This window comes from Uranotaenia lowii, chromosome 2 (genome assembly GCF_029784155.1).
Source record: "Uranotaenia lowii strain MFRU-FL chromosome 2, ASM2978415v1, whole genome shotgun sequence".
In the NCBI taxonomy this organism is placed as follows: domain Eukaryota; kingdom Metazoa; phylum Arthropoda; class Insecta; order Diptera; family Culicidae; genus Uranotaenia; species Uranotaenia lowii.
This window is the reverse complement of record NC_073692.1, coordinates 425,845,439-425,869,832: the sequence shown is the minus strand read 5'-3', so window position 1 is coordinate 425,869,832 and position 24,394 is coordinate 425,845,439. Positions and strand designations below refer to the sequence as shown.

The 24,394-nt window shown below is 31.6% G+C and overlaps 2 protein-coding genes across 2 annotated transcripts in view; one reads left to right on the top strand and one right to left on the bottom strand.

Moving 5' to 3' along the window:
- LOC129744016 (calpain-11-like) overlaps positions 1-841 on the top strand; it is a 46,642-nt gene extending 45,801 nt beyond the window's left edge. The window contains exons 7-8 of the mRNA XM_055736321.1: positions 172-227; positions 290-841. Of these exons, the coding sequence (XP_055592296.1) occupies positions 172-227; positions 290-316 (83 nt within the window). The 3' untranslated portion in view covers positions 317-841. The remainder of the gene's footprint in view (positions 1-171; positions 228-289) is intronic.
- On the bottom strand, positions 210-19,173 carry LOC129744017 (glucose dehydrogenase [FAD, quinone]-like). The gene is made up of 4 exons (XM_055736323.1): positions 18,384-19,173; positions 9,000-9,223; positions 8,106-8,923; positions 210-1,418 (listed from the first exon to the last, which is right to left on the bottom strand). The coding sequence occupies exons 1-4, from the start codon at positions 19,001-19,003 to the stop codon at positions 915-917; spliced, it is 2,166 nt and encodes a 721-aa protein (XP_055592298.1). The 5' UTR covers positions 19,004-19,173; the 3' UTR covers positions 210-914.
- Between the last annotated feature and the right edge of the window lie 5,221 nt (positions 19,174-24,394).

The window sequence follows — 24,394 nt, the reverse complement described above, 5'->3', positions numbered from 1 at the left end:
AAGTCCATCCTTCTTTTGGATCAATTTAGTCAGTGTTGTGAAAGGACAAGGTCATCGTATATGAATAATCTTGCATTCTTTTTATTCAATTCTCGTTCACCAATTTCCCTTTATGCTAGTTTGATTTATATATTTTTGAGATTGTTTCTTTTCTCATTTTTTCAATTCTAGAACGCTACCACAGCTTGGATGCGAAAGCAAAGGCCAGTCCACTATCGTTGGAAGAAGTATTTATTTTTGCACTATTTGTTTATCAACTGGATTCGATACCAACCTTTATTTTTTACAGATGATTCTAATGACAATCTATTCGTGAGTTGTCACCGTCACGAACACTCGCCGAACCACTTCAACACGAGAAAAAGCACAAACAGAGACGCGAGAAAACAACCAAAGACAGAAAAACAATCCCTACGCACAAAAAAAAAATCTAGTAAATCTGGCACTCACAAGCTGGGAAACAATGCAATACATTTATTTAGTAATATCTTAACAGAGAGCTAACAGCTTCAGTCGAATGCTTTTATATTGTTATACCTACTCTGTAATTACGTTCTAATCGGTTAGTCATACGAAATTTTTGAAAACTTTTCCCATTTACTTCCACCAACGACACTGTGGATCATTTTGATACTTGGAGTTGGAAGCGATGATCATGAAAAACTGAAAGTATTATTCCCTCTAGGCTTATTTCTTTCGAGTACTAACAAAATGTAAACTTATACAAATTGTAGGTTAAGGTTCGCTATCTGAAAGATAACACTTATTTTTATAGCAAGAGATTATATGTATATCTATAGTAATTGTTATTATTGAAATAAACGTTATTTAATTTCCTTAACCCGTATCTTTATTGCTTATCTCGCTAGCACACCATAACAACTCGGGAAAATCTAAATCTAAAGCTAGCTATTCTAAAGTTTTGAACTGTGATCATCGGTAATTGATGCATTTTTAAGAATCTCACTTATTTCCCTAAGAGTACTTTCGTAGTTTGAAATGTCGTCCCCAGAAACATCGTCCGGGACTTCAGAAGTCTTATTAGAATCAACATCTCTTCGATACCTTCGATTTTCGAAGAAAGGATTTTGCTGGAAGTTTGATACATCAAAGTGGTATCCTCCGTAAAATTGAGGATATGAATAGGCAAAATCATCCAAACCAAAGCTACTGGTGTCGACGAACGTTGGACCGATTTTATTAACAATTACTCCATCCGCTGCGCGAGCCATGTCCTCCTTGATCAAATCGGCGGCCTTTTCTCCAATTACGAAACTCACGGCTGCTGTGTGAGCTGCCATGGCTAGCGGCACTACGCCTATGTCGGCGACCCGCAATCTTCCCACGCCATAGACTCGCAAACGTGGATCGACGACCGCTTCCGGATCCGAAGGAGGTCCCATCTTGCAGGTTGATACCTGGTAGTTCAATCAGAAAATTTGTGATTTAGCAAGAGGATTATAAATTTAAAGTAATGTTTATTGATATTTAAAATGGACGCTCAAGAAGTCACTTCGTCCCTGCGGTAACATCTAAGCTATGGGTGGCCAACATTTTCAGTCAGCGAGCCAAATTTTAGAAATGATATTTGTCTGCAAACCAAAAAAATGCTTTTTTTGAAAACTCGCTATAATTTCTACAGACAAGCAGGGGCGCAACGAGCGAGGTGGTTAGACCAAGTGGAGTGTGATTTGGCGAAAGTGGGATGTCCGAGAAATTTAAGAACAGTTGCCATGGACCGAGTGGGTTTTAGGAATTATGTTCGTCAAGTTATGTCGTGAGACGGAATACTAGGAAAATTAAATAATACAGATTTTGTAATCTAACAACTTATCATCAAACAACAACTTCAAGCACTCAATGAACTATGTTTAGTTGATTTTTTTTAAATAGCAAACAAATAAGCAATTTCGAAAATTATGTTTTAACTTCGATGAGCTTAAAATTGTTTCTTGTCAATCCAATTTGAAAGTCGAATAATTCCGCCTTTTTTAGATGATTTCGACTATAAATGCAATTTCGAAACTTCATTAGGTGCCATTTTAGCTTTTAGTCGATGCAGTTCAAAAGAACGTGCTGAAATTCTAATGCGTTACATAAAAAATGATTTTTCAGTTGTGAAAACTGTGCGAGCTTACCGTTAAAATTATTGTCAAAATGGTCTTGTTCAATTTGAACTGTCATCCTTTTTCTCAGGATTTAACGGTATCACTCTTTTTTCTGAGAACATATTTTAAAAGTAAAATGGACGCCAGTACGCCAAAACATTGACGAACTTCAAGAAAGTCTATGATCTGAGATAACCACTATGGAGCCCGAAATTCTGGTTTTTTGCTTATCACTTGAGGGTGGTCATTAAATCGATGAAGTATTCTAAAACTGGTTTGGAATAAATGGCTTAGAATATCCTTACCTAAGCTTATTAACTTTCGATAGTCGACTGAAAATTTGCGTACATTCTGATGGCACACTTGGTATGTTATATGAAATTCTTCCAGAGAAACCTGATGACTTTTTCCATCAGTTTTTAAAAGGTACAGCTAAAAAAACCTTGAAAACATTAGAAAATTGGAAGTGGACCTATTTTTCTAAAAAATAATAATTTTTTATCATCACACAACAATTTTTTTCTCTTTTTCCGATGGTTTTTGTAATTTTCGAAAAATCACTTGTAAGCGATATAAGCGCCTGGAATTTGTCAAAAGTCATTAGTATTATAAAAATCGCCTTAAAATATGCAAATAGAGATAGCAATATAGGGTTATTGACTCTACTTTTTCATACTTGTTCATTTGAACGATTCATCCCAAACAAGTTTTTCTTGACTATTGTTTGATCAAGAATAATTAAATTCTGAAACATTGATATAAGCCGTATGTAAAGGGTATACGTATACTAAAGTTCTTGTTCTCGCTGCTTGTTGGGCTGTAAAAGAGAAACTATCTGGAATCATGATTGCTGTTAAATTATGGGTGAATGTACCACACCAATGATTTAGTACCACGACGTCAGTTTGTCTTGATATCACGTTGTCAGTTTGGCATCAGAAATCTTAACCCCCGGGACTTCCAACTTTTTGGGAAAATTTAGCAACTTGCCGTCTTTTGTATTTTCTGATAGCGTCCTAATTTCAAGTTTATATGATCCGAAAGTTAGAACGATTCATTAAAATGTAAATAAACTAGAAGCATTTACGTGAAATTAAAAAAAAAATTGTGATATTTTTTATGTTACAGGACACTTGATCCTTTACTAAAGGAGAGCTGATCCTAAATTCAGGGTGCCTTAACCATAGAAAAAAATCTAGTAAAATGAAAAAAAAAAATTGAAAAATCCGTTGACTATTTTTTGCCATATTAGTTCTCATTTCACAGTTTGTAAGTATCAGACAAAGAGAATTTCAATAGTTTGTCAACTACCCTAAAGTCAATGCATACTTTAATGTGCAATTTTTATGTTTTTAGATAAATATAGTATTTTAGTCATTTTTAACAGAAAATTAGATAAACGTCAGTTATTGCATAAATATGAGTAATTTCATGATAACCAATGATCACGATCCATTCAGAAGCAAAATATATCACTTTTAACTCTAGGGATCAATTGTACCCATAACATACATATTGGACAACTTTTTCTTGAAAAAAATTGGGAGATTACTATTGCTTTAAAAATTTGGCATCTTGAAGTTTATATTATACTCTAACGATTGACATATTGGAATAAATCTTTTTATTATATTTTTTTTTCATGTGTAAATTTTTTTTAGAGTGATAAAAAAAGATCTTCAAATCACATTTTGTAGAACTTTTCCAACAAAGTTCAATAACTCGAAAAAAAATTTTTTTTTCTAATTTGTTGAGATAACAGCATTGTTGTTTTGTTCTATCTGGCACATTTTTCTAGAACATTTGATATTTGTAAGACATTCCTGTTTCGAGATATACAGTCAAACGGGGCATCATGCAACAGCGGGGTTCGATGCTACATTTATATAACACTACATTGAATCAATTTTTAATTTAATGTATTGTAATAAAGTTATCTTTTAATGATAACAAAATGATGATGACAGAATTTCTCGCATCTTAAGCTAGTTGTCTTAAGTTTTTTATTTTTATGTAAAATTTGAAAAATCGAGCAATAAATGTACAAATTTTAACATTTTTGGATGCCGAAAAAAACTTTACCCAGTATGACGGATCGGCTTAATAAAATTACCTACAAACTTTTGACAGGTTTCCTCATGTTATACCAACGTTGTTGGTGTAAAAATATTTTTCGAACAATCACCCAATTTTTTTAAATGAATATTTTTAAAATTCAGTTAGGTGTCTGGGGTTAAATGCAACAAAATGCAAATCAAAGAAATACCTCGTTTCCATGTGCTGGAATATGAATGTTTTGCATCACGCGTTTGTAAACATTTAAATTTCATTCATCCAAACATTTATTTTTATGATTTCAGCTTGTAGAATTTTTCGTAGTATTATTTAACCCCTAAATGTATGCAGCATCCTTATTTTCAGAAAAAATGTGAAAATTTGTTTTTACAGACCCAAAAACTACTGCAATTGGTGTTGTCATGCGTAATGGTCTTTAAGGCATCGCAAATATATTAAAAACTATGAATTTTCGTACTTGTTCATAAGATTTTTCATTAAAAACAAAGTTTGTTGTAAGTTACCCCATTTTCTAAGGAGTGTGAAAATCGCATGTTTTTGGAAAATTAAAAATAACTGTGGAAATCAATAATTTTTTTAACTACGTTAATTTGATGCCCCAGCATCCTTAAAACTTTTGATGCATAAAGGATACGATTAACTGTGAACATAAGTTTTTAAGAAGCCATTGAAGTTGAAAATTGTTGCATGTTGCCCCAGTTGACGGTAGCGAAGGAATCAAGTATCCCCAGAGATCAAGTACTTATGTTTTGGGCAAAATTTCTGTTGTTGGGCAATATTTTCGTATAATTTCATTGTAACTGCTAGAAAGTGATAACATCCTCACGAAAAGCTGAAGTTTTATATAAGTCTATGACTATTATTATTTTATAGAATAAAACAAAAGTTAGGATTGGAGGCCTGCCTATGGAGGCAGTTCATCCAATAGAAAAACTTTATCAAAACTGTTTTGAGATCTTCAATTCTCTCTTAAGATTCTAATTAGAGCTTAGATTCGAAGTTTTAATGATACAAATCAGGTATTTATTCTTTTTAACCATTATTTAAGGATAGAAGCATTTTACAAAAATGATGCGAAAATAATCTCTTATTCCACTTTCAAATAATTATAAAACCTTCATTAAAGCTTAAAAATGTTTCACTTTTCAAGTTCATTTGAATAAGAAACAAAATATTTTAAATTTTTTTCGATTTTGTAAATTTAAAAATTCTTTCTTGCCATATGTTCAAAGCTAATCACCCTCAAAATGCATTGATTAGATATGTTGATTTATCAGCCATCTCGTCAAACGGTTGTATGCGCATTTATCCCGATAGGCCCATTTAGAAACACTTCCCCTACTTCAATTCAGGCAAAAAAAAGAAGAAAAATGGTTTTCGTTAGATGCGTTCCAATGCTTTGAAATAAAGACACAATTTTATAAGATTTCAATAGTGTGTAGAAACTTGAAAGCTATGATCAGAAAAATACTTTAAAAATTGAAGAGCATTCTTGACGATCATTCTCACCCAGCAGTAGTGACTCTAGGCATCTCAAAGCTGGTTTCATTCACGTATCTCATTTGCATCCCATTGATCAAAATTTAGTACTTCTGGCAAGTTTGAAGAAAATAGCTGATGAACTTTAGGATACATTTTTATGCAACATGACGAATGTGTTACGTAACACCAACAGCGATTGCCTAGTAGCTCAGCGATTGCCTAGTAGCTCAGCCAACAGCGATTGCCTAGTAGCCGACTTGTTTAAAACTGGCTTGAATTTTGTTATTTTTCCCAAGTTTTGTTTTGACAGTTCTCTTTGGTGTGTTTGGAGACATCTGGTGGCCTAGCCAAAAAACAAGAACTGGTTCAAAAAGGGCGTTGGAATAATAATACAAGATTCGCTGGCTAGCTTGTACGTCTGTTCTCTGTGGTTTTTTTGAGCATTTTTTTTTTTTTGCTAAACTTCGGAAATGTATGTATGTAATAAAAATGTAAAAACAGCAAAAATTTCATTTTGAGGTGTTCCCAAATTTTTTGGTGTGATAGCAACTATTTGTTTTCTCATCACGATCATTCGAAGTATAATTTATGTGTCTCCGGTCAAAATTGACGACAGATTTGAATTTCTGAGAATATTTGATAGGTAAAGTAATACCCGGGACTTCCAACCTTTGACTTCGATTAAATTTTTTTTTTAATGATTTGTCGTCACGAAATTTTAAAAAAATCAGGGGTATTAAAAAAAAATCTTAAGATTCTTTGCATAAAATTTGGATGGTCGTAATTGAACGGTCGGGATGAAGGATTTCATAATAAATCTGATATTAAGTATCCTCCCAAACATACAACAATTTAAACTTCAATTAAAAGAAATACATGTTTATGTAAATATAAAGTGTCTCTCAATAAAATTGGAGTTATTGAAAATCAACATTAGTGTGCAAAAATCCACTTATCAAGCAAAAAAACATGTTTTATCAACAAACAATCCGAGTTTTTTTCGGTTGCTGGTAATTTTTTTTTTACTTCCCCCTTCGAGTTTTTTGTAAATTTTGAAGGAAGGGGGGGGAGGCTGGGGGGTGACAAAAGAAGGAATTGATATTTGTTCCAGCCTTAGAATAGAAGAATTAATTTTCTCGTATGAAATCATTCAGCTTGAAATGAAATTTGTCATAAATTATTGATTTTGGCTATTTTCAAGCTTAATTTTTTGCCGGCATGAGAAGAAGCAAAGAGTTTCACGAACAAAGTTATAGCCATTTTAAAATAAAAAATCGAAATGCATTGAAAAGTATTGGAAAATTGCAATCTTTGCTTGCTGGAGCTGGAGCTAAAAAATTATTAATTTTGAATTTTTTGTATGACATCGAATATAATGGGATACAAAAAAAAGGAACCGAGAAGAATGACCCAAATTGGTTAAACACCACCTAAATCGAAGAAGAATGACCTTAATGGGTTAAATTCGTATAAAAAGATTAAAAAAATATTCAGGGATACTAGTTAGAATTGGTATTCGTTCACATGAAATGTATTGCAAAAATCAAGAAATATTTTAACACTCCAAAGTTAAGTTTTTTGAACTTTCATTTCTTCTCTGGTGATTTTCGAATGAAAATTTTGATTTTCGGTACAAACTTCTTTACAAAATCAAACACGTCGCTCTAATTCAGGTTTTTGAATCTTCTCCTAAATTTATATTGCTATTATGGGCAATAACAACAACAACCAAACAAAATTTTTTGAGGTATACAAAATTATCAGTTTGAAATTTCCATTTGAAAAATGTTGCAAGATCCGAGATTTTCTTGGGCTATGCATGGATCGTATTTTTTTTTTCAAAATCATGGAGTTAAAATTGTTCAACAAACGTTTCGTAAAAAAAACCGTTACGAAAAATATAATGTTCTGACGTAAAACCTTATTTGCCGCAGATGGAAACTTAAGGTTTTGTTTAGCAATTAGCACAAAAACAGCGCGAAAAAAAATTAACAAGAAAAATTAAAACTGTCGTTAGATGCATATTATACAGATGAAAATATCGTAAAAAGCCTCTTCCAATTTACATTAATCAGTATTATTTTAGAGAACAAGTTGAAAAACAGCTGAAATATTGACAATTTAAGTCATTCTGTGCGAGATGAGTCAGGGGACTTCGCCCCTGGGCTGTTAATATTAAAACATTAAAATAATCTACCCTGTGACACAATTCTTGTTCTGACTATTGAAATTTATTCTTTCAAATGGCATTATCATTTAAACCAGCACTCATACCCAGTGTGCGGTCAAAGTCAAAAACAAACATTTGTCACTGAATGAACGAAGTCTATTGATACCTAATCCCTAAATTCGATCAATTTGGCTCGATTATAGTCATAAACCTGTTAATTAGTAGCTCGATTGATTTACGGCCCATTTTAAATCCACACTCAAACTCACCTGATGATGGAACGTTCCGGTTAGCGTCCGCACGTAGCAGCGCCAGTAGTCACGGCTGTTAAACTCGTACTGCTCGCAGCCCGGAAGAGGTCGACTGTATAGTTCCACGCCTAGTTCCTTGAAGGGTCGTTGTGAAGTAACTCGAATTGCCTCCTGAATTCCATACACTAGGGCTTCCAAATCACGGCTGTCTTCAAAGTATTGATACTCAAAGCGGGGATGGTTGAAGGGATTTCGGGAACGCAACCGCACTTTGCCTTTTGTGCGAGGCTTCAGCAACATCGGAAGGTATAAGAATGAACGTATGTTTCTGATGGGTCTAAAATAACCGTCGTATGTTTCATTGGTTAATCGGAAGGCTAACGCCGTTCCGGGACTAGAATCGAAATCAATCGTTGTGAAAGCCTGCATAATTTCGACATCTGGCAGGCCTGGGTCTGGACTTTCTGCCACCGGAGTTTTAATGTACATCAGACTTTCCACTGAGTTGGTCGTGAACAACCCTCTGCCATTTATCAAATCTATGATGTTTCGGAAGTTCAAGTTGTCATCTAACTGAATGTAACTATCAATAGGTTTGTGTATGAGGTGAACTGGCCCCAATACTCCTGGATGCTCATAAAGTATCTCTCCAACTGGTAAATCCTTCAAAACGGGAATTCCTAAACTTTCAAGATGATATGCAGGTCCAATCCCCGACAGCATAAGCAATTTGGCACTTTCAAAGCTTCCAGCCGACAGGATTACTTCCCTAGAAGCTTTTGCCGAGTAGTACTTTTTGTTGCGAGTATACTTCACGCCCTTGGCTTCTTTGGTATCTGGAAATCGAAAAGGGAAAATGCTTCATGGACGTCCTGTCCTCCACACATGGAAATGACAGCTTTGAGCACTTACCTGGGTCAATGATAAGTCTGGTGACCCAAGCCTTGGTCAGGATGTGTAAATTCTTTCGATTGGCCACCGGCAGGGAAAGGTACGAGGTCCCCCCCGTAACCCTCAAACCACGTTCGGTATTCGCCTGCAGGTACGATACCCCGATATGTTCACCGGCATTGTAATCCAGGTAGCGATATCCCACCTCCTGAGCGCTCCTTATGAATGCATGCGCCACTTTTGATCTGCGGTATCATGTGAGAAGAAAAGAAATGTTCAACATTAATCAACCGTTTAGTACGGAACGTATCACGTTCAATTTTATTGCATTATGTCACCAACGGCTATTCAAAAAAAACCACATGAACTCGGTGTAAAATGCGATTTAGCCCCAAAGGTCAGAGAAAACATTTGTAAATCATACAACGCATTGATCATCGAGGGTACCCGGCACGCAGATTTCGCAATAACAACCCGCAAGTGATTAAACCCAATTGCCACCACATTTCAAGACCCCGGGAGTTAATAAAGATACAATTTATTTTTACACTTATTAAACCGGTTGGCCTGAGGGAATTTGAGCCGCTGAAAATTTTTCTGGGGAAATGCGGTTCCCCTCTTGTTTGTTTAATGCTTTATTTTTGGTGTTGATGTGACAATCGGTTGGCCCAATTAAATTCCAATATTCGTGGGGACTAATTGCTCTCCAGTGGAGCATGAACTTGTTCAATTATGGTATGGCCAAAAGGGTGATTAAATCGGTACCATATTCGATGTAAAAGATAAAGCGAACTGACGCATAGCTTCAAGAAAACCAACTGAAAATATTAGGTTCAATATTTAAAAAAAACTACATGCACTATTTGTTTGTTGGATTTGAAGATAACTATATAACACCTTTTATAAGATTTTTAAGGATAACACAGATAACACCTTTTATAAGATTTTTGAGGAGCTCTCGAAAACCACGAAGTATTATCGTAGTATTTTTTGTCACGTTCAACTGAGTTTTTTGGCTAAAATAAAGCTGGAACAAAAACCAAATTCTTCTTTTGTCAATTTCTGAAAATCCCGAAGGATTTATTATTGAAAGATTTTATAAATTCTTCCAAAATCAAGCAGTACAAAGATCTAAAGTCCAACTGTAGGAGATAGGGATTGTATCATCTTTTGAATACGATATTTTTCTATTTTATGCAATGAAAATTGTATGCAAGTTTTTGTTCAATTTGTTATAATTTATTGAAAATTTAGATTTTTTTTAACTATACAACCGCCACCTCATCTCTCCCTCCCCAACTTGTGGTTTCAACTGCGAGTGACAATAAAAGTATTTCAAATTTGTTCTGGCCTAATATGAGAAAAATATTTTCCTCAACAAACTGTCATACGAAATTAATACAATAGGTATCAATTTTGCACGACAACTTGTTCGGGAAAATATTTTCTAATTTGTTTAACTGTTGAGCAATTGGGGGGGGGGTTGCCATCCGTCCCGCTTTTTTGTTGAATGTTCCGCTGTCCCGCTTTTTTCTCAAAATGTACCGCTTTTTTCATGGAAAGTTTTTACAAAGTTTACTGACATACACTGGAAAAAACCAAACTTTATCCTCAATATCAATTCAATGGTTCAACGAGAAAAATCGTTCCAATACGTCTTTTTTCTCAAAATAAGCAGCACAACACAAAAAAAAGTAGAATGCGTCTTTTTCTCCAAAATAAGCATAACTTTATCAGAGCTTACATAAGACCATACAAAATAACCCTAAAGTACAGTAAGAATCTGGTTCAGTTAAGCGTTTATGGAGCACGTTCAATTAATGCAATGTTAATAAATTTGGTTTAAGAATATATTGTTTAAGATGCATCTAAATAATTGAAGATCCTAATTTTTCGACAGAATCCTAGTGAAATTCCCTTTTATCATACATCACCTTTTTCGACTCAGATGTCCATTGTATACAATTATGAAAGTTTTCTTGAGTTCAAATTTTTAAAACAAATTTTAAATATAATTGTAACTCCACATGGGATTTTAAGCGATATCAAATTTGGCGTTTACATGTAAACTTGAAATATTTCTCTCATATAACGTGTTAACTTGCGAGAACCGTGGAAAATAAACGTGTTTATGGCAAAATCCAGCGTTAATAGAAGTCGTGTAAGAAAAACTGAGCAAAATCAATCCGCCTTAAAATAAAAACCTTAGTGTACTTTCTATGAATAACTTCGGCTGATAGTATACGTATAAGTTTGGCAATACAATTAAGCCATTTTTAAGAGTTTCTGAAATCTCCCGCTTTTTTCATCATCACTTTTTTTTTCAATAACTCGAGAACCAATCGAGCAAATGGAAGAAATCGATACAAGAATATTTCTCCGATGGTTTGGATCCTCCTCTTGTTGGAAGTAGGAAGAAAAGGGGATAGGAATACTACGACAAATGTTTCTATGAGTGTTCCAGACCTTCTCCACATCGGAAAAAATATCGAAGAGAACATCCAATAATCCAAAATAATTTTATCTAGATTGAATTTTTCTTGTTTTTTTGTTTATAAAATTAACCTTTTTGAAGATTATTATGTTGAAAATGTTTATTTGTATTGAAAGTGTGTTTTTTTATGAAATGATTGATGAATATGTCTCGGTATCAATACTTCTACTGAGGAAGAGCTGTAGCGATTTTTTTTATAGAAATCCCTCGGTTTATATGATTGTCCTAATATTAGAAAAGTTTTATCGATTTTCCACTAAAAAGCAATAAATGATACATTATTGACATTTGAGTAATCACATCACAAAAGAATTAAATTTTATTTTTGTCATTTCATTTTTTAAATTTCTGAAAGCTTATAGTCAGTAAAATTTTCACAAAAATGATAAAAATTACAAAAATGACAAAAATGACAAAAATGACAAAAATGACAAAAATGACAAAAATGACAAAAATGACAAAAATGACAAAAATGACAAAAATGACAAAAATGGCAAAAATGACAAAAATGACAAAAATGACAAAAATGACAAAAATGACAAAAATGACAAAAATGACAAAAATGACAAAAATGACAAAAATGACAAAAATGACAAAAATGACAAAAATGACAAAAATGACAAAAATGACAAAAATGACAAAAATGACAAAAATGACAAAAATGACAAAAATGACAAAAATGACAAAAATGACAAAAATGACAAAAATGACAAAAATGACAAAAATGACAAAAATGACAAAAATGACAAAAATGACAAAAATGACAAAAATGACAAAAATGACAAAAATGACAAAAATGACAAAAATGACAAAAATGACAAAAATGACAAAAATGACAAAAATGACAAAAATGACAAAAATGACAAAAATGACAAAAATGACAAAAATGACAAAAATGACAAAAATGACAAAAATGACAAAAATGACAAAAATGACAAAAATGACAAAAATGACAAAAATGACAAAAATGACAAAAATGACAAAAATGACAAAAATGACAAAAATGACAAAAATGACAAAAATGACAAAAATGACAAAAATGACAAAAATGACAAAAATGACAAAAATGACAAAAATGACAAAAATGACAAAAATGACAAAAATGACAAAAATGACAAAAATGACAAAAATGACAAAAATGACAAAAATGACAAAAATGACAAAAATGACAAAAATGACAAAAATGACAAAAATGACAAAAATGACAAAAATGACAAAAATGACAAAAATGACAAAAATGACAAAAATGACAAAAATGACAAAAATGACAAAAATGACAAAAATGACAAAAATGACAAAAATGACAAAAATGACAAAAATGACAAAAATGACAAAAATGACAAAAATGACAAAAATGACAAAAATGACAAAAATGACAAAAATGACAAAAATGACAAAAATGACAAAAATGACAAAAATGACAAAAATGACAAAAATGACAAAAATGACAAAAATGACAAAAATGACAAAAATGACAAAAATGACAAAAATGACAAAAATGACAAAAATGACAAAAATGACAAAAATGACAAAAATGACAGAAATGACAAAAATGACAAAAATGACAAAAATGACAAAAATGACAAAAATGACAAAAATGACAAAAATGACAAAAATGACAAAAATGACAAAAATGACAAAAATGACAAAAATGACAAAAATGACAAAAATGACAAAAATGACAAAAATGACAAAAATGACAAAAATGACAAAAATGACAAAAATGACAAAAATGACAAAAATGACAAAAATGACAAAAATGACAAAAATGACAAAAATGACAAAAATGACAAAAATGACAAAAATGACAAAAATGACAAAAATGACAAAAATGACAAAAATGACAAAAATGACAAAAATGACAAAAATGACAAAAATGACAAAAATGACAAAAATGACAAAAATGACAAAAATGACAAAAATGACAAAAATGACAAAAATGACAAAAATGACAAAAATGACAAAAATGACAAAAATGACAAAAATGACAAAAATGACAAAAATGACAAAAATGACAAAAATGACAAAAATGACAAAAATGACAAAAATGACAAAAATGACAAAAATGACAAAAATGACAAAAATGACAAAAATGACAAAAATGACAAAAATGACAAAAATGACAAAAATGACAAAAATGACAAAAATGACAAAAATGACAAAAATGACAAAAATGACAAAAATGACAAAAATGACAAAAATGACAAAAATGACAAAAATGACAAAAATGACAAAAATGACAAAAATGACAAAAATGACAAAAATGACAAAAATGACAAAAATGACAAAAATGACAAAAATGACAAAAATGACAAAAATGACAAAAATGACAAAAATGACAAAAATGACAAAAATGACAAAAATGACAAAAATGACAAAAATGACAAAAATGACAAAAATGACAAAAATGACAAAAATGACAAAAATGACAAAAATGACAAAAATGACAAAAATGACAAAAATGACAAAAATGACAAAAATGACAAAAATGACAAAAATGACAAAAATGACAAAAATGACAAAAATGACAAAAATGACAAAAATGACAAAAATGACAAAAATGACAAAAATGACAAAAATGACAAAAATGACAAAAATGACAAAAATGACAAAAATGACAAAAATGACAAAAATGACAAAAATGACAAAAATGACAAAAATGACAAAAATGACAAAAATGACAAAAATGACAAAAATGACAACAATGACAAAAATGACAAAAATGACAAAAATGACAAAAATGTCAAAAATGACAAAAATGACAAAAATGACAAAAATGACAAAAATGACAAAAATGACAAAAATGACAAAAAAGAAAAAAAATGACAAAAATGACAAAAATGACAAAAATGACAAAAATGACAAAAATGACAAAAATGACAAAAATGACAAAAATGACAAAAATGACAAAAATGACAAAAATGACAAAAATGACAAAAATGACAAAAATGACAAAAATGACAAAAATGACAAAAATGACAAAAATGACAAAAATGACAAAAATGACAAAAATGACAAAAATGACAAAAATGACAAAAATGACAAAAATGACAAAAATGACAAAAATGACAAAAATGACAAAAATGACAAAAATGACAAAAATGACAAAAATGACAAAAATGACAAAAATGACAAAAATGACAAAAATGACAAAAATGACAAAAATGACAAAAATGTCAAAAATGTCAAAAATGACAAAAATGACAAAAATGACAAAAATGACAAAAATGACAAAAATGACAAAAATGTCAAAAATGACAAAAATGACAAAAATGACAAAAATGACAAAAATGACAAAAATGACAAAAATGACAAAAATGACAAAAATGACAAAAATGACAAAAATGACAAAAATGACAAAAATGACAAAAATGACAAAAATGACAAAAATGACAAAAATGACAAAAATGACAAAAATGACAAAAATGACAAAAATGACAAAAATGACAAAAATGACAAAAATGACAAAAATGACAAAAATGACAAAAATGACAAAAATGACAAAAATGACAAAAATGACAAAAATGACAAAAATGACAAAAATGACAAAAATGACAAAAATGACAAAAATGACAAAAATGACAAAAATGACAAAAATGACAAAAATGACAAAAATGACAAAAATGACAAAAATGACAAAAATGACAAAAATGACAAAAATGACAAAAATGACAAAATGACAAAAATGACAAAAATGACAAAAATGACAAAAATGACAAAAATGACAAAAATGACAAAAATGACAAAAATGACAAAAATGACAAAAATGACAAAAATGACAAAATGACAAAAATGACAAAAATGACAAAAATGACAAAAATGACAAAAATGACAAAAATGACAAAAATGACAAAAATGACAAAAATGACAAAAATGACAAAAATGACAAAAATGACAAAAATGACAAAAATGACAAAAATGACAAAAATGACAAAAATGACAAAAATGACAAAAATGACAAAAATGACAAAAATGACAAAAATGACAAAAATGACAAAAATGACAAAAATGACAAAAATGACAAAAATGACAAAAATGACAAAAATGACAAAAATGACAAAAATGACAAAAATGACAAAAATGACAAAAATGACAAAAATGACAAAAATGACAAAAATGACAAAAATGACAAAAATGACAAAAATGACAAAAATGACAAAAATGACAAAAATGACAAAAATGACAAAAATGACAAAAATGACAAAAATGACAAAAATGACAAAAATGACAAAAATGACAAAAATGACAAAAATGACAAAAATGACAAAAATGACAAAAATGACAAAAATGACAAAAATGACAAAAATGACAAAAATGACAAAAATGACAAAAATGACAAAAATGACAAAAATGACAAAAATGACAAAAATGACAAAAATGACAAAAATGACAAAAATGACAAAAATGACAAAAATGACAAAAATGACAAAAATGACAAAAATGACAAAAATGACAAAAATGACAAAAATGACAAAAATGACAAAAATGACAAAAATGACAAAAATGACAAAAATGACAAAAATGACAAAAATGACAAAAATGACAAAAATGACAAAAATGACAAAAATGACAAAAATGACAAAAATGACAAAAATGACAAAAATGACAAAAATGACAAAAATGACAAAAATGACAAAAATGACAAAAATGACAAAAATGACAAAAATGACAAAAATGACAAAAATGACAAAAATGACAAAAATGACAAAAATGACAAAAATGACAAAAATGACAAAAATGACAAAAATGACAAAAATGACAAAAATGACAAAAATGACAAAAATGACAAAAATGACAAAAATGACAAAAATGACAAAAATGACAAAAATGACAAAAATGACAAAAATGACAAAAATGACAAAAATGACAAAAATGACAAAAATGACAAAAATGACAAAAATGACAAAAATGACAAAAATGACAAAAATGACAAAAATGACAAAAATGACAAAAATGACAAAAATGACAAAAATGACAAAAATGACAAAAATGACAAAAATGACAAAAATGACAAAAATGACAAAAATGACAAAAATGACAAAAATGACAAAAATGACCCTGACCCTGACCCTTATATTGAATTTAAAATTGGGAAAATGTCCGGTCCGGCCCGGTTGGCCGGATTGGATTGAAAACAGTCCGGTTTTTGTCTCAAACAAAAAACAACAAATTGTGTTGTAAAAATTTTCATTGATGCGTCCAAAACTGAGTTATTCCTGGGTTTTCACCAAATTTGCCAGGATATTGCCCGAATCATTGGTCAACAATTTTGAAATCAGATAAAATGTGCTGAAAAAAATCTGTCAACCTTACTTTAATTCAATTGTCATAAGTTGGCTCAGCTAAAATTCGTGTGTTTACCAGTTTTACTATTCCAAACTTGAATTCTTAAACTATGATTTTGTACAGAAATTCTAGTTTACGAGTTTTTGAAATCTGATCCTCCATTATTTATGATTCCTAATAGTTCAGATATGTGTAATAGACTGAGTCAATTTGAGGTCATTTATGAATATCTCAAAACCTGGAGTCTAAAAAGCTTCGTTTTGGTCCAAAGCTCATCCATGATTTTTTGCAGAATTTTTAAGTAACGATTACATGAATAAATTTGAGCTTTTAGGTTTGTATAGAAAAATGGAATATTTTGTTCTGAAAAATCAACATCATTTATTTTTCTTCTGTGGAACCGACCCAGCTGATGGTTTTTGTGCCAATTTATGAATTTTCTAAAGTAAATTTTCCGCTGAACAACTTTGTTCAAGACCGCAACTTCATATCTTATTAGGCAAAAAAGTTAAAAGCTGTCTAACAGGGGTATGTCCTTCCGCATTAATAAACAATAAATTCAATTGACATCACTACTAGGTGCCTAACGAGGTATTGCATGGCTTTTTTCATGCAAAACTTGGCGAGGCTCCAGCAGTGATGTCAATTGAATTTATTGTTTATCAACGCGAAAAGACATACCCCTACTAGACAGCTTATAACTTTAATGCCAAATAAGATACGAAGTTGCGGTCTTCGACAAAGTTGTTCAGCGGACAATTTACTTTAGGAAATTTATAAATTAGCACAAAATCCATCAGCTGGGTCGGTCCCACAGAAGAAACAAAAATGATGTTAATTTTTCAGTACCAAATATTCAATTTTTCCATACAAACCTAAAAGCTCAAATTTACTCATGTAAACGTTACTTAAAAATTCTTCAAAAAATCATGGATGAGTTTTGGACCAAAACGAAGTTTTTTAGATCCCAGGGTTTGAGAAATTCAAAAATCACCACAAATCGACTTACTTTAATGTGTAATTCATACTCTCATAAATCTCTATTCCCTTACGTACTGCATTTGTTGAAACAGAATATTTAAATAAGAAACCAAATAAATTGTGAAACGAATAACTATTTGCTTGTATCCCTAAGAGCAATTTAGAAAGCCTTCCCGTTACAGCTTGTTACAATCGCTGCCTACATTCATAATAGCCAAAAGTTGGATATACCTCTTCAAATTTGTAACACCTGGTCCTATACGAGATCATACTTATGAAGATAATAATCATCCGTGACTTATTCTTTATAAACACCATCTATATATTCCTGCTTAGGTTGAACCTGAGTGCGGGCAGCCCACAGCAACATATTTTCTGAAAAACAAGTTTTCCATTGCGTAGTATTTATCGATCATACATGCAAATGAAAATTGCGCCAAACAAACTAGTCTCGTCTCGCCTACGAAAACCATAAGCTGATCGACCACCTTCCAGCCCGTTCTGGGAGGTTTTGTGTTTGTTGGTGAAAAAGTTGATCCGAAACATTTACGAGTTCATTCACTAAAGGGGTTAGTGAACCACAAAACCGCCACAACTCGTGTTACTATTTAAAATTAAATGGATTATCTCGTGGCATTAATCACCTGAATGGGCAGTCCTCAACCGACAGTGGTCCATTTTTTCCGTGAAACCCATTGCGATCGAAATCTCTGATGTTGGCCCGTTCGGCTTTTATGTGGTAAGGAAGAATTTCCTCCCAGCTCCAGCCGGGATTCCCTGCGGCAGCCCAACTGTCGTAATCCCTGCGGTTTCCTCTGGTGTAGATCATATAATTGATGATGGAAGATCCTCCCACACCTCGACCATGTGGCCAGCTGCATTTTTTGTCACGCAACCCCTGGCAACCTATCGATTGAACTTCACTTTCGTATGCAAAATTGTAATCCGTCGATTGAAGGTACGGCGCATTCAGTGGAATATCCGTAAACAAGGGAAGTTCTCCTTTTCCAGCTTCCAACAACAACACTGTCACTTTTGGATTCTCTGTCAAACGATTTGCCAGCACACATCCAGCAGGACCAGCTCCAACAATAATGTAGTCATAGCTTCTACGCAGCTTCGGTTCTCCATAAAAAATACCCCAGAAACGTGAAAAGTCTACATAATTGCCCCACGTTAGATTACCACTACTTTGTAGGAAACATTCTACCCCCGATGGCAGGACACTGAACGCGAATGGAACCAAAAACCACAACAGCGCCATGATTTTGGCGAAGCACCATCAAGAATCGATCCAGAAAAAGTAGAATATTCTTCACGCGTGCCTGATTTGCACTTCTGCCAAACCACCAACGGATCCCATTTAGGAGAGATAAAAAATTCACTTTCCACCAAAACCGGGCAACCGATCAAGGCAACGTTCGTAAATGAACTGCACCCACCACGAATGATCAAGTACAGAATGCATTTGGTTGCACTTAGGGTACCTTCTGTTGCACTCCATCCATGCGGTGGCAACCTGCTGGTGGTAACTAGGTGGGTACGTACGCGTGATTTTTTTTTTAATATCTTTCTTCGAGTGGAAAGTTGTTCTGCTCCGTGGGCTGAAGTTGTGAAAACTCGAATTTATTAATAATAATCGGAGGTCAATCTCAAATGCCTATAATGACACAACGAGCTAGTCCTTTCATGAGGACCTATTGGCGATAGTCAGAGTCCAGTTCGGTTACTACCTTTGCGTTTGTGATTAATGATCGTTAGTATTATAATTAGAACTCGTGTTTTTAGACACACTGAATGGGCGCAAAGAACATTTGATCTTTCCGCATTTTGTTTCTATTCCGTGATCGTTTCATGTGAAGGAGAACGATATCTTCAAAGATGATGGATCCTTGAGTTATTTATGTACGTACGTACTTACATTAGAGTTCCATGTAATCCATATCTCCTAAGAGCAAGTTCACTGGTGTTGGGAAAAAGTGGTAGAAATTTTGACACTGACGGCAGATTTTGAAAATTTTGCCATGTAAAAACATTTTCAAGATCTGTGGCCTCCTTGTTTTTTTTACAACACGTGTTGTAGTTTCGCATGCTGTGATGCAAAAATTGCAATATTTCTATCACATACGGCTGGAATAGAAACAGTGCTGTAAAAAAATACAACGGCCAAAGATCTTGAAAACATTTTTGCATGGTAAAATTTTCAAAATGTCAAAATTTCTACCACTTTTTCCCAACACCAGTGAACTTGCTCTAATGTTGATTACATTGTAACTGAAAAATATCAATAAATCGAGCTCGACCACGAAACATTTATCAAATCGTAAAAAATGCAAATTACCTCTCTTGGAGAAGTGATCATTGATGTAAAAAAAATTTACATAACTTATTTATCGGTCACGATTTGATTATAATAAATGATTGGTTGAAGTTTTCAGCCTATCATCAAAACTTTCAATTTCAATGTCAAATTCATGCATGGTGTCTTCACGCCTTAAACAATCTGAAAATACACTAGTTTAAAACCCAAAACTGATATCTGCATGATTAGTATGAAAATTTCCAGCACAAAATTTGAGTTTCTGTACATTCACATTGATATCAATGCACTTGAGCAGCAGCAATAATTTTCAAATTTGCCATCGTTCACAAGGTTGAACTAGGCATGCTCATCATGTCTAACGGACTAATCCAACTAATCGCCAACACCAAAGAAAAAAAAAAGTGACCGCGAAAAAGCAACGGGCCTCCGGAATATCCCCGCACGAAATTATTTGTTGTAAATGGAATAAAATTAACACGCTATCTGCTATACCATTCGTTTAAGCAAATCGACGGATGCCGTTTGGCAATTTTATGAAACAGTAGAACAGTCTATGCTAAGAACATGTTGAAAGGTAGACTCAAATTTTGTGACATCTGAAGGTTGCATTGCTAATGATTGCAATATCATCCACATCGATACCACATCATACATTTGCCTGTTTAAGCTCTTTCCAAAAATTGCATTATGCGAAAACCAAAAACTGCAGCTTTGATCGCAACAATAAATTTCGCCTTCCGTGAACTTTAACAGAAAAAGTTTTCATTGTAACCTAGGCTTGCCAGATACTTTTACAGAAAAAGCGGGACATTTCACGAAAAAAAGCGGGACACATCCGAAAAAAGCGGAACATTTAAGAAACTCTTTTTTAGAAAAGCTTTATTATATTGCCCAACTTATACGTATACCTTCAGCCAAAGTTATTCACAAAAAGAAGAACAAGGATTGATTTTGCTCATAACATAACTGGTGTTTTCGAGGTTTTTTGACATAAACAACTTTGCAAATTAACCCGTTATTTGAGAGAAATATATCAAGTCCTACATATCGCGGGATTTCGTACCACATAAAAAACCTTCGTATATTAACAAATATATTTCAAAATTATTTTTGAAATTTAGAAACTTAAGAAAACTTCCTTCATTGTATACTCTGGAGTATTGAGTCCAAAAAGGTGGGGATAAAAGATAATTTATCTAAGATTCCGACGCAAAAATTTAAATCTATAATCATTTGGAAGCATCTGAGAAAATATTTTCTTCATACCAAAGTTATTTACATTGCATTGCAGTATTGTCTTATATAAACTATGGAAAATGTTGCTTATTTTGAGAAAAAGGGCGTTTATAAAAAGATTTCTGAGTGAAACCAATGAATTGAAATCAAGGCTAAAATTTGATTTTTTCTAGTGTAAGTCAGCTAATTTTGTAAAATTTTTCCAAGAAAAAAAGCGGGACATTTTGAGGAAAAAGCGGGACAGCGGGACATTCAATAAAAAAAGCGGGACATGTCCCGCTTTTGCGGGACGGTTGGCAACCCTATGTAACCAGTCTATTACTCAATATAAACTAATCCGGATTTCCTTGGTATTCAACGCCAGATTAAGAAAATTCTATCAAGTCCAAAATTGAAAAAGTTTTGATTTTGCAAAATGTATTCAAATTTATCGCAATATAAAAAATAAGATTCAAATTAAGCTATGACAAATTTTGATTTCAAGTAAACAAACCTCTACGGTTTCAGCCGTCAAAACTTTCTCAAAATTCATTTTTTAGCTAATATTTCGATGAGGGTTTCTCTACAAGTAAATATAAATCAATTAAAAAAAAAGTTTTGATTTGTGCAAAAACATCCAACTAATATTCATGACAAATTTCACTTAAATAAAGTACCGTCCTTAATTCTATAGACATGAGATGCATGCGCACGCGACTTCAGTAACGATAGATCAGCTATCGCCCTTTTTTCTCATGACATATGAAAATTCATCAATTTTTGTAACTTGAGGTAAAGAAAATCAACCTTTTGTTTGCTTTTTGATTTTAATTGAAATTGTTTTGTAATAGATAAAATGATTTTCATATGCACAAATCCTCCCAAAATTCTATAGCAATCGTATTTTTCGGTTCGAGCCTGAAAAATTGCCTCCTTGCAAACTTTTGATCCTTCTGGCAGAACTTTTCAAAAACTTTAAATACAAAAACCAGAAAATGCTAAATAACACTTTTTTGTTATGTGTGATGATGAATTGAAATAAAATGTAGTCCCTTGCGTGTCCAAATAAGCAATTCTTATTTTTCCAGTTGATTTATCTAAACTAATATTTTCGAAGCTTTATATGAATCTTTCGTCCCCTTATTGCGAAGCTGTGTAAAGAAGTGGAATAGTCTTTACAAATTGGAGCCTGAATTTGGTATTATTTTTTCCGAACTTCTGATTTGGACGAAATGAAAATTGACAAGAGTCAGGGCCGTAGGAAGAACCGGCTTATGGGGGGGGGGGGGGTTTTGGTGACAAAATTTTTCCTATAAAATTTTTGCTTGCATACAATGCCTTCATAAGGAAAAGTAAAAAAAAACTAAAATTTTATATAATTATTTAGGATTGAGTTTTTTACATTTTCCATTTATTCTAATTTTCGAAAACAGGTTTTAAAAGTTGCCGATTTGCCAAGAAGTTTAAAAAAAATAGGGATTTGAACATTCATTAAAAAAACTTTTTATATTTACTTACATTAGAAAGTAATAAGCTAATTCTTTTTAAGCATGACCATTTGAGGCATTGGTAAACAATTATTAAATATTTAAAATAAAAGTAAGGGATTAAGTTTGCGGTTCGAATCATATTTATTTTTTTCTCGATTAAAATTAAAGATTTTAGTTTGAACCTTTTTTAAGAAGAATCTGCAATATAAATAATGTTAAACAAAAAACCTGTAAAATAAGTTTTCAATTTAATTTTAACTTTAAAATTAAATACAAGTTCTTTAGCCTCATAAAATTACCATTGATCATTTATTTCATGATTATAATCCTGTGAAATAAAAAAAAATTCTAAAATTTTATTTTAAATTTGTAATTTCTTCTTGTTTATGTTTCAAATTGGACACTGATTTAATATAAAATTTTTTATTTAAATCCAGAATCAAAATTTTGAAACTGCGATCGCCTGTAATTTGAACTCTTAATAAAATACTCATATTAATATTTGAATTTGATTTTAAAACTTAACTTTGAGTTGAATCTGAGTTTTTAATTTTGATTCCGAATCTGAGTACTGCCTTTTAAACATGAGTTCGAAATCTAGATTCCGAATTTGAAAACGATTTTTGGAATTTAAGCTCCAAATAATATTTCTCAGTAACTATTAGCCAAAAAGCGAAATTTTGATCAAAATTTTCAACCAGAAATCTGTTCTTTGAAATCTGAATGTTTGACTTTGAATGTTAGTTCTTTCTTCAGTTATTTATTCGAAATTGAATCTGGATGAAAATTGCGAATGATGAAACTGTTTAAGATTTTTCAATTCTGGATCAACGTTATGAAACTTTCTTTAGTTCTAATTCTGCATAAGAATTAAAGTAAAAATTTCAAATCTCAAAAATGGTTTGTAATTTTAAATACTTTCTCTCAATATTCCGAAATCATGAGTTTCGAATATAGAAGTATGAAATCCAAAATCAAGATTCGAATCAGAATTTTTGCGCATTGATGATCCAAACTGAAGTTCAGTAACAATAAACCGGATACAGAATCCGAACTCTCATCACAGACATTGAGTTTTTATTTAAATTATTTTTCCGCTACTAACCGGGCCGTGCAAATCCGAGATAATTTTGCCAATATCAAAATTTTTAATCAAAACTCATGGAGAAAAACACTTAACTTTTGTTAATCGAAATACATCAGTCAATTTAAAATCACATATTGAGCTTTAAAAAAACGTTCATATAATTTTGTTGAAATTTACTCAAAAACTTAAGACGCAAAATACCTCATTTTCGTAACTCAATTTAAATTTTTGTTTTATTATGCAAATCAAGTGTAAAAATTCTGGCAAAATCTGAGGGATTTGGCAAGTTTAGTCTCATCCCATTTAAATAGGATATTCGGGATCAAATTTCGATCAACAAGTTGATTTTTTTTTTTAAACTGAAGTAGAATGATTGACCTGGGATAAGATTTTTAGGTTTTGTTTTTATTTCTGAAAAGCTATTGTTACTCTTGTATAATTTTAGTTGATCATCAAAATTTTATTGGGAATTCGTAATTTTGAGTATATAGAAGAACATTTTGCTTGGCATTTTTGGACCCTCATGGGGGGTTTTAACCC

What these genes read in the sequence shown, in the direction of transcription:
- LOC129744017 (XM_055736323.1), bottom strand. Translation starts at nt 19,003, where the DNA reads ATGGCGCTGTTGTGGTTTTTGGTTCCATTCGCGTTCAGTGTCCTGCCA. An exon ending in CAGACTTATCATTGACCCAG is followed by an intron (nt 8,924 to 8,999) that starts GTAAGTGCTCAA and finishes TTCGATTTCCAG; the next exon opens with ATACCAAAGAAGCCAAGGGC. An exon ending in CCGGAACGTTCCATCATCAG is followed by an intron (nt 1,419 to 8,105) that starts GTGAGTTTGAGT and finishes TTGAACTACCAG; the next exon opens with GTATCAACCTGCAAGATGGG.